An 11,922-nucleotide genomic window follows, 5' to 3' on the forward strand; every position below is an offset into this window, starting at 1 on the left:
CTGAAAGTGTCACTGTATACGTTACGCGCTCTAGACGTGCACTTCAATATTAGGGCTATTTATTTACTGGAAGTTATTAAATCTTTTACTCAGCAGGAACACATAAGATTGGTTAAAGTGAAACAAAGGTCACATAAAAAAAAAACATTCAAATAGAAAACTGGTATTGTATTGTACGCATAATAATATTTCACAATAATACTCTTTTACTGTATTTTTACAGGGGTAGTTTTTGGAGAACTTAAAATCATGTAAAATTGGGTAAAACTGCACAGAAAAGATTAATATTTCAATACTTATGGATTGGCCACCTACCCTTCAACTGTACTGCAAATGCCTCATTATAACTCCTTTGAAAAAAAAAAAAAACAGAAAAAAAACAATCTATTCTAAAGTCTAAATTTATGCTAGTCAATGTCACGCCACAAATAAACACAGCTTGCCGCACCTATAATATTTTCTTAACCCCAAATACTGACGTACATATTATTATTATTATTATTATTATTATTATTACTATTATTATTATGATTATATATATATATACATCTCTCAAGTCTCTGATAAATCAAGCAGCTTTTAGTCCAACTAGTCATCCATATTCATCCAATAGAACTATTTTTTATCTCAAAGCATTAACTGTTTTTATGAGAGTGGAGTGAACACAGAATTGTAGTAAATTGCAATTGTTTTATAATATTTATAAGGACTGCCTAAAGCAAAGCAGTGATTCTCTTTTAATAACATTCCCACAAGGAAGTTCTTTTGGATGCGAGACTGTTTTCAGCTCGTTGTTTCCACGTGAGCCAGAGAGGAGGTGAGGGTAGAGTGTCAAGGGCTCTAGAGTTGTGAAACTGGTCGAGCAGGTAGATACTGTATGGCACTGGCATTCCTCCATTATGAATAAAAGAAGGAGGATAAGAGGGCAGTCCTAACAACGTCTTGAAAAGCAGGTCAGAAATAGAAAAGGGGATCTCAGTTTTTCTTTAGGCTTGTAGAGACAGGTTAAAATCCCGCCCACCCTAATACACAGACACTTTGGATCTAACCATAGTCCTCATTTAATGGCAGACAATGACAAGGTAATTATTTTTATGCATGTTTGACATGTTAAAGTTCTGTATTGTGTGGTCTATTTCAATGGTTTATATGAATGCATTTGTATGAGTCTAGGCTTGCTTGTATCGCGGGGGTCTCAAACACTCAGGAGATACTTGACCTGGCTTTGCATTGTTAAAACATTGAAATTGAAATGACGACATCAAAAAAGGCTAGTCAAGTAACTGAAATAATAAGTGTACTTAACCTCATGATTTTAGATATTAAGCGTTAAAAGTAACAATAGATGACACTAAAGGTAAAGTGGGACTTATTAAAAATGCATTAATTATGCATGTTGCGTTAACTAATTATTTTATTTTTTTCTCATGCATTTTCCGCCTTCATTTGTAGGACTATTTACCAATCAAGTTATTAATGAACTGCATGTATAATCTAACACACCATTTGAAATTGATTAAAAATAAAAACAAATAAGTGGGTATACTGTATATTGATAAATTATATAATAGTAACAATTTACAGTAAGGTTCTATTTATCAACACTGGTGAACTATAATATTAGTTAACATAAAATAACTATTAACAATACTTTAAAGGCATTAATTAATCTTAGTTAATGTTCAATCCAACATTTACTAATATTTTATTCAAATAAAAAATTGTATCAGTTACGTGATGGATCTGAAATAATTAACTAACATTAACAAAGATGAATATATGCAAATATTGGTTGCACTTTATTTTACATGTACTTATAGTGTACTTCATTCTGGTAATGCAAGGTAACTACATGGGGTAGGGTTAGGTTTAGGGGTAGGTTCAGGGTTAGTACCTAGTTATTACACAGTTATTGTAATTACTATAGTAAGTACATACTATGTACATGAGGAACAGGACTGTAAAATAAAGTGCTACCCAAATATTTGTTGCTCATTGTAAGTTGCATTAATCAATGTTAACTAATTGAACTTAATTTTAAAGAATTATCTACTGCTCATTAAATATAACTATAAAAATGTAGAGGTAGTGCATTAAAAGACTATATTTTATTTATTATTTACTGCCTCAGCTTGCTGCTAATTGCTTTATATACAGTAAATGCTAGTCTCTCTCTTAGAAAAGGGTGAGAGTTTTGACAAACCAGTTTTTCCACATTGAAATGAAAACATTCTCGTTCTCTGTTTCAGCTTCAGACACAACAAAGCGAGAGCTAAACCACATATCATTTGTCAAATGCAGACGCAAACCTAAGTCTTATTGTTTGAGGGTGTTTAACCTGAAGTTGGATTATTCCAGCTATCTAAAGTAGATCACCTGCAGAGTATGAACTTGTTTTAAAGCCCACTGAATTCTAAGAATGGATTTAAATAAATATGGTACATTGAGGTAGTTAAATAACACTCTCATTGTCCTACATGGCAGAGAGAAACACACTATTCATTCTGGACTGAATCTTATCCTGGGGTCAGTATTGTTTGGGTATTTAAGTATGTTAGACTATGTCTCTTCCTTCTAGTACTCAATAAACTTTTACTGCGATATTTTCTCAAGGGTTTAAAATTAGAATCGCTCACTATAAATAGTACATAATAATAGCCTCTCTTAATCTTTTTATTATGACTGATTCATATTTGACATCATCAAGTTGGCACTGCACCAAAAATGTAATCAGAAACCAGATTCCCATGCTGTATTGTGATACTTTAGGATCGGTTTCTATGGTGAATGTAAACTACATGAATACAACATGAATTCAATATACAAAACACAAGACACATCCACCAAGTCCTGGCAAGGTGTGAAAGTGCAGAGACAGTGAATGTAAACCGGTTTATTATTATTATTTGGTCAAGAAGCTAGAAGCACTTACTGTACGCACCTACTCGCTGGGCTGAAGAGGGACATCTTTTGAAAGTGACAGAGAAAGCAGCCATTGAAATGCAAATTCAAGTGAGATAGTCTGTGGTCTTCGGAATACATCAGTCACAAATAAACAGCTCCATACTACTGTACATAACTTCAAATCCATAGTTTCTGAAGGTGTAGACCTACTGCAAATACAGTGTTTAAAAAGAATATACAGTCAAGCCAGATGTAATCAACCATGGTTTTACTACCAAAAAAAAAAAAAAAAAAAAAACTTTTATAAGAGTTAATAACACATGTCAGAGTGTTTGGGACTAGCATACATTGCCACAACAATATTACGTAGATACTGAAGTGCTTTGAAATCATTTTACTAGAGTTGTTCCCCAAGAGCATCAGTTGCAAAACCCCGATTCAGTGCTCGTTCACACGAGAGACAATTGTTACTCGCAGATGCAAATGTATTTTAATTAGGTTAAATACCTAGAAGTGTTCAAGATGCAGGTCCTGTGATGTTCAGTTTTTGCTAATTTCATTTGTGGAAGGATTCGATTCTCGAGTTCAGCTCATTGACTTATTGATTCACTCGCGACATTAAAAGGCTCCGTACAGGGAATAACAGTATAATACTGGACTAGACCACTTTTATTTGCATCATTTTTTAAGTCATCATCAGAAATGCTAATCTTGTGTTCCACAGAAGAAAGAAAGTTACACGAGTTCTGAATGACGACAATGGAAATAATTGATATATACTTTCACAGAACTATTCCTGTAAATATAAACACTTCCTGTAATGACATACACCCAGAAGAAGAAACAATGTAATCCTTTTTGCCCATTGTTGTGTTCTCACAAGGAAGCAATCCATTCGATCCTAGTGACCAAACTGTTTATGTAGGTTACAGATCAGCATTGAGACATCAACCCCTTGTCAAAGATAGTCTGCCAGACATTTACTGGTAATTTTACTATTGAACATTGTTTGTACATCTTATTATTTTTCAGTGTACTTTCCGTTTACATAGACCTGTTTCCGATCCATAAATCCATTTGAGCCATTTCACACAGCTATACAGTACAGTACATCAAAACCTAATGTCATGCCAACTTTGATTTTTTTTTTTTTTTTTTTTTTTTTTTTTTTTAAGGTAAAACAAAAGTAGACCAGAAATACAAGTATATTGACATATTTGTTATGACATTTGATTAGAATGTAGAATGCAAAGAATTCTGGTGTGTGAGGAAAGTCAAGGCATTTTGAATGTTTAGGACAAGGCGCACAAACAAATTCTAAGAGCATTGCGTGACATTGTTTGTTGTTTTAAAATGATAATGCTTTACAATGAACTTGTCAAACCACGCCAACCATAATAGAGCTAAGGGAAAAAGTTCATAATCATCTATGAAACCTTTCACTTTTTCTTTCGTAGAAGGACCCTCCGCCACCATACTACACTGTGGCAGCAGAACCACAGACACCTCCTATAACCTATGAGGAGGTCATTCTCCAGGACAAATATGGGTACACGCAGAAACCTGTGCCGTGCTATGTTCCCAAGGATCCAGCACCAGTAAAGGTAGACGCCGTCATCATCACCACACAGCAAGTTGTTGGTATGTACTGAATCTCTTCAATTGATTGTGAGTGGTTCGTTGAGTATGAATTGCTGACAGAATCCTGTTGCTTTAGTTCCTACAAAAAGGCAGAAGTCTTGTGGACGGAGTGCCAAGTGTTGGGGTGGATGGGTTGGTGCGCTGCTGGCATTGGCTCTCATTGCACTGGCCATCTGGCTTGGAGGTAAGGGAAGGGATGCTTACGGAATGACAGGACTCACCATCAATGCTTACTTTGTATCTAAACCCCTCTGCTTTGTTTTTTTCTGTGTACCACTCTCACTGATGGGTATAGTGCGTTATAGATCCAATTCAAATTCTGGAAATTATGAGAATGACTGCAGGGGAGACGATTGCAAAGAACAGGAACATGACAGTGATTGCAAAGGAAAAGACTGCGGGGAACATGATCACCACAAGATCCAAGATGGAATGAGTGTACCTGACACCTGCTCCAACTCCTCCAAGCAGTGTGATGCCATCCAAACCTGCCAACAGGGTGCCGATGAGACAAACTGTGGTGAGAACACTTTCTACAGCAAAGAGGCTGACAGTCAGATGTAACTGAGGGGCACAACACAGAGAGATTAGTGGTTGAGTGTTTCAGAAAGTGATTTGGCTTTAAAAGTGGATCTACACTCAATGATGACGTGTGTAGATAAGGAAACTAGATTTCAAGATTAGCGAGAAACCGTACTGCTCTTAGAAAAGCATTTATTGTACACAGCAAGGCCTCTATTTACTGTATTACGACACATGATGGTGAAAGCTGCATTGCTGGTTACACTGCAAAAATTGTGTTAGGTAATAAAAACCAGAGAACATAATGGATTTAGTTATGAATATATATTGAATTGATTAAACTAATTCAAGACTGTTGTTATTGTTAACAAATGTTTATACTTAAGCAACTGCAAACTATAATTGAAATAAATGATGATATATGTGACCCCTGGACAACAAAACCAGTCTTAAGAGTCAATTTTTCGAAATTGATATTTATACATCATCTGAAAGATGAATAAATAAGATTTCCATTGATGTATGGTTTATTAAGTTCGGACAATATTTGGCCGAGATACAGCTATTTGCGAATCTTGATTCTGAAAAAAAATTTTTGAATATTGCTAATAATATACCCCAGTGACTTTAGACTGGTTCTGTGGTCCTTATATAGCTATAAGATGGAAAAAAACATAACTTAAAAGTCAAAATTGTCTTGGCAAATTACTGAAATAAATGACTTGAAGTACTAAAATGACTAAAGCTGAGATAAAAATAAAAACAAATAAAAACAAAAATACCAATCATGGAAATTAAATACACTTTTTTGTTCCTCTTCAATAATCTCAGTAAGATTTGGTGAAGGTGCAGTGTTGCAGATCAGAACTGCTCAGGATGGTCGATTCCTCCCAGTGTGTTATCAGGGAATGGATCAGAGTTATGCTGACCAGATCTGTGAACAGCTGGGCTTTAGAAGGTAAACATATTTAAAATAAATAAATTAAAAATAACATCAACTAACAAGAATATTTCACCCAAAAATTGAAAATGCGATCATTATTACATCGTTACCTTTTGTAGAATGGTCCATATGAATCATTATGCCTTTTTCATTTATTTATTTTTATTTATTTTTTCATTCTGTTCCATATTCGAAAATAAAGGTCATACAGGTTTGGAACAATATGAGCAAAAATTATGAAATATTTATAATTTCTGGGTGAACGATCCCCTTAATGCGTTACTGTATCTGAACTCAGTGGTCGAGATATGAACAAATATGAATCTTGTCCTAGCAACTATTTTAATATGACTGATGCCTCTGGTTTCTGTGCCTTAGGTCTTATGCATTAAATCCAGTGGATAGCACGACGTCTGTAGCCCTTACTGTAGGACCGAGATCAGCCAAACTAATACAGGGTCTGGTCAATGTCAGGTAAGACTAGATTATATCAGAGCGTAGAGTTTTGTTTTGTCAAGATAACAGTCCCCTCAACAGTATATAATGTATTTTGTGATCTTTCTTTGTCTGTTCAGTTTGGGCTGTCAGGGTGAGAAAGCAGTCTCGCTTCAATGCACAGGTAGGACTTAATCTATTTCTAGTAAACCACCAGTCATATTTAATCTCAGTTTATGTCTAATAACTGTGATGCATAACTAAACCTTATCAACTATATTTGTTAATGAGAACTTGTGTAGATGAGTTAGTGAATGATTCTTCCCATGTTGAACTATGGAATCCTTTTCAGACTGTGGCAAGCAGCAAAGTGCCTCCAGGATCATAGGGGGCAGCACCTCCAAGAGCGGCCAGTGGCCTTGGCAGGTTAGCCTGCATTACACTGGAAGCCATGTTTGTGGTGGATCACTGGTCTCTCCAGACTTTGTTGTGTCAGCTGCCCATTGCTTCCAAGGGTTGGTATTCACTCGTATGTGTGTGTGTCAGTGTATGTGTGTTTGGGAAACTGTCAATACAATCAAATATAATTCTCCTTTTGTGTAATACATGTGAAAAAGTATTCAAATTAAACTCATTAATATGAACCTACACTACAAAACGTATCCAAAATCAGTTAAAACCATCAGACACTCCAAAGCTGTTTCATGACTTGATTTTATGAGGTGGCTAATCTGTATTAATTTGTATGACCTCACTCATACAATTTGTATGTTTTCTGTTATGGGTAGGTTTAGAGGTGGTCTTTCATATGAAATCCTACAAATTTGTCACCTTGGTAAATTCAAATGATTTTCCGCAAAACTTACAAATTTGTATGAGCCAGGGTCCAAGTTTTTTGAAGTTTTTGAAGTTTTTTAATTGATCCTGAAATGAATGAGCACTAAAATGAACAAAGGGCAGTGTTATAACTGATGCGGCACTTCATTAAAAATCATATTCATCAAATAAATTTTAGCGTTTGGTTTCTGCATAGACCTGTGTTTTTCTTATTGCATGTGTGAATCGGTGGGCGGGGCTAAACAGGCAGTGATGTAGAAGCAGGACCTGTTCTTCTGCGGAGGTGGTGTCTAGCCACACTACTACATCATAAAGTGCCAAATTCCACAATCTGCCATTTTGGCAGATTTTGGCTATAATATAAGCTTTTTAGACAAATTCTAAAGTTTTAATTTCTGAAATGTGCAGGATGTTTTTATAGCACAATGACCTAGATATATATATAGGTGATTTCTCACTTCAGGACCCCTTTAAAGGAACACTCCACTATTTTTGAAAATAGGCTCATTGTTAGATTAACCCTAACCCTATTTTAATCTCTCTCTCTCTCTCTCTCTCTCTCTCTCTCTCTCTCTCTCTCTCTCTCTCTCTCTCGCTCTCTCCATTATAACATTTATTAAAATAAACATGCTTTTTTATTTTGATCACAGCTCAATGAGGAATTCTGGAAATTGGCGTGTCTATGCTGGGTCTATTTCCCAGAGTGCCCTTCAGACATCCTACCTTGTGAATAAGATCATAGTGAATGAAAACTACAACAGTAACACCAATGATTATGATGTTGCTTTGCTGAAACTCAGTAGTCCTGTAACCTTCTCCGGTGAGTTGGATTTTCTTAATGAAATAGTTTCCCCTAAAATGAAAATGCACTGTTTTTTTTTCTACAGTGAAACCATTTATCGCCCATAAAGTGCCACAAATATAAAATTTATGGTGTATGACTCTATACAGCATATACTCTATATTCCAAACATTCTATAGTAATATTTCTCCCTCTCATTCCAGACACTGTGCAGCCAGTTTGCTTTCCCACATTTGACCAAACCTTTTCTGATGGATCAGAGTGCTGGACATCTGGCTTTGGGACAACGCAAGAGGGAGCAGGTACAGGCAGATAAAAGTGAAAATGAATGAAAACGGAAGAGGAGGAGTAACGGCACAAAGTGTAATTTCCCTAAACAGGACAGTGTGATACAGAAAATAAACACAGAACATGTAGTGATTCACAATTATGTGAATTCACACAGTGATTCACAAAAATAAAATAAAATGATACACTATATAATGTTTAGTAATAAATGTAATAACATAATAATATAATACATTATAATAGTATTGTATATATACAATACTAGCCACCTCATATATATATATATATATATATATATATATATATATATATATATTTATTTTAGTGGTGGGCATAGATACATTTTTTTTAATCTAGATTAATCTTGGAATTAATCTAGATTAAAATGGCTCATTTGAATTCTGCCGAAGGCATTCAGATTATGTGTGCTACCCAAATAAAATAATGACTAAAAGTAACGGAAACGCGTCCTGTGTGAAAGCACAATGAGTATGAGTCTGTGCTGCTTCTGCACCACACACGTAACGCACACGGACTGCATACGCACTGCAGACGGAGTGTGTGTGAAACATGTGTGTCTTGTCGAGGTTTCCATTGGGAAGCTTCTTTTTAAAAAAAATTACTAATTCCCTGAAGCAAACCCGGTGACATCTTAGCTGCATCCATGTCAATAACTGTAACGCCGATAACGGCCCACCACACATATATATATATATATATATTAATAGGACAATTTTTACAAAAACAATAACGATCATTATTGAGAATAATGAGAATTACCAATAAATGTAAAAGTAAAGCATCTGATCACATTACGGTCATTACAAATTGGGTGTTAAATCTTAAAAATAATGTCACAATAAAATAAATAACTTTCTTCCTAACAAATTACTATATTATCTTTATTTAAAAAATGCAATTAATGTAATTATATAAGAAATATTCTTTAAAATATTATTACAAAATTATTATTACAAAAACTATTGAAACTATTGATTTTTTTATTTTTATTTTTATTTATTCATACTTTATAGTTTGAAAATGCAGATTTGATCTTAGAAATCTGCCCATGGTACAGCTTTCAATGTCTTTTGTCTTCTTTGGAGCTTTAAGCTGACCTTTGACTGTGAGCGTTTCCTTTGCTCTCACAGCCTCTGGCTCTACAAGCCTCATGGGAGTGTCAGTGAATATCATCAACACGCTTCTGTGTAACAGCAGTCAGGTGTACCGTGGGGCCATCACCAAGAATATGATATGTGCTGGTGATATGAACGGGGGCCGGGACTCCTGTCAGGTGAGTCTCCTCAGCTACTAGAGCACAAGTGACCTCAGACAAATGCATTATTCACTGGCCAAGTCTCCCCCAATGCTTCTTTGTCTCATGACATTGATTTATTCTGGTTTGGGCTAATACTTTATGCTATTGTTCACAGTGCTACAACTCTTTTTTTATTCAACCAAGTATGTAGTGCATGATGAAATTTGCTTTAAGAACTACTTTGTATAAAAATTATAATGGGTCAGTGATATTACCCCCAATTTTTCATTTAATCATTAAATGATTAAAATGATTAAAATGAAATCGCTTTGGATAAAAGCGACTGCCAAATGCATAAATAAATAAATGCATACATAAGAATTGTTGAGAAACAATTGGTTAATTGTTTAAAAAACTGTTTATATAAAATACTTTGTATTACATGTATTTATTTATTTTAATAAAATGTATTTCTTTATTTTAAAGTACCATTCAACAGCTTTTGAACAGTAAGATTTAAGTACAGCAAAAATATTGGGTGAAAAAAGTATATATATGTATATATAAAGTATATATATATAATATATATATATATATATATATATATATATATATATATATATATATATATATATATATATATATATATATATATATATATATATATATATATATATATATATATATATATATATATATATATATATGCTTTTACTGTATTTTGGATCAAATAAATGCAGGCTTGGTGAGCAGAAGATATTTCATAAAATAATAATAATATTAATAATTTTTGACTGGTAGTGAAGACTAAAAATTAGTAGTTTTCAAAGAACTACTTATTTATTTATTTTATGCTTACACTGTTATACTTTTTACTGTCATTGTTATACATGCCTGTTCACAATGATCTGAAAGTCCATGTTCCATTTGCTTTCTCTCTGTCCTTGTCATTGGTCTCAGGGGGACAGTGGAGGTCCGCTGGTGTGCAAGGGGGATAATAACCGCTGGTATCTGGCTGGAATTACGAGCTGGGGAGCTGGATGTGGAGAAAGACAAAAACCAGGAGTATATAGCAGAGTGACCAGTCTTCTGCCCTGGATCTACAGCGAGATGCAGGTGAGCTGGACATCATGAGGACACATAGTTTGTTAATTCATAATATTGTTATTTCACAATCATACTTATTTGAACCTGTCTATATCTTATCTTAGCAAGAGAAGCCCTGATGTCTCTTTTCTATATGATGTGTCCATTCCTGAAGACAACAGTGGATACAGCGAAAACGATGAAGGACTGATCAATGCACTTTGACATGGGACAATATTGCAATATATGTAGCCACAATTGGACAAAACAAACTTTATTAATCACACATTCTCAAGTAAGAAAACAATAAAACAACTCAACTAGGGAAAGCAGAGCTGAAGGCATCGAGGATCCTGTGATCCCCTTCTGTTGCTTTGCTTTCCTATTTCTTTTCTTTGCATTTTACTGTAAGTTCAGGGCACAGCTGCTGAAACGGAGCCTTTGTTGCCTCTTTGTATTGTTTTCCTTGGTACTTGGTATCCTTGCACTGATTCTACAAAATAATATAGGGAGTATTCTGAATGTATTTAATGACCAAAGGGGTGTTCATTTTGTTTGAAAATCAGTGTCTGTGAACTACGATAAAATGTGGTAACATTGTTTTAGCCTATGTGAGGGTCCGTCCTCTTCTATTTATGATTCATACTGTTTCTTTATAAATCATGCCAAAATTGATACAGTTTGAGCTTTATTCTCCTATTGCAACCGAGAACAGAGATCATTAGGGGAGAATGGGGCTAGCTTTGACAAATTCTGTATCTCATTGGGCCGTAGCCACTATGGCACATTCAGATATCCAGTGCAACACTTCATCTGAAAGAGTGAGGTACTGTAAGATACATAAACATTTAATATTTGACAACTATTTTACAATAAAAATGTTACACAACCAGGACTAATATCCAGTTATCCAAGCTACACTATATGTTTTATATATATATATATATATATATATATATATATATATATATATATACATATATATATATATATATATATAATTTCATTATTATTGTTCTGGTAACCAAGTTATGTATCTATGCAGCAACTGACTTTCAAAAATGTTGAGAAATAATCACGGAGTAAAAAGTACCTCAACTAGTAGGCTAGACCACCCCAATCCTGGGTATATTGCAGAATCACATCTGTCCCAGTTGTTTCTCCTAGAACAACTTTAGAATAAAAAAGAGAGACTGACAAAGGTTA

At 34.4% G+C, this 11,922-nt stretch overlaps 1 protein-coding gene across 1 annotated transcript; it reads left to right on the forward strand.

Annotated features, from left to right (window-relative positions):
* Positions 1-917: 917 nt before the first annotated feature.
* On the forward strand, positions 918-11,617 carry tmprss13a (transmembrane serine protease 13a). The gene is made up of 13 exons (XM_026282699.1): positions 918-1,082; positions 4,362-4,545; positions 4,622-4,729; positions 4,841-5,065; positions 5,899-6,025; positions 6,389-6,484; positions 6,586-6,629; positions 6,798-6,960; positions 7,933-8,102; positions 8,288-8,386; positions 9,524-9,666; positions 10,591-10,746; positions 10,842-11,617. Exons 1-13 carry the CDS (start codon positions 1,065-1,067, stop codon positions 10,854-10,856), a joined length of 1,548 nt encoding a protein of 515 aa, XP_026138484.1. The 5' UTR covers positions 918-1,064; the 3' UTR covers positions 10,857-11,617.
* Positions 11,618-11,922: the final 305 nt, after the last annotated feature.

Source organism: Carassius auratus, chromosome 15 (genome assembly GCF_003368295.1).
Source record: "Carassius auratus strain Wakin chromosome 15, ASM336829v1, whole genome shotgun sequence".
In the NCBI taxonomy this organism is placed as follows: Eukaryota; Metazoa; Chordata; class Actinopteri; order Cypriniformes; family Cyprinidae; genus Carassius; species Carassius auratus.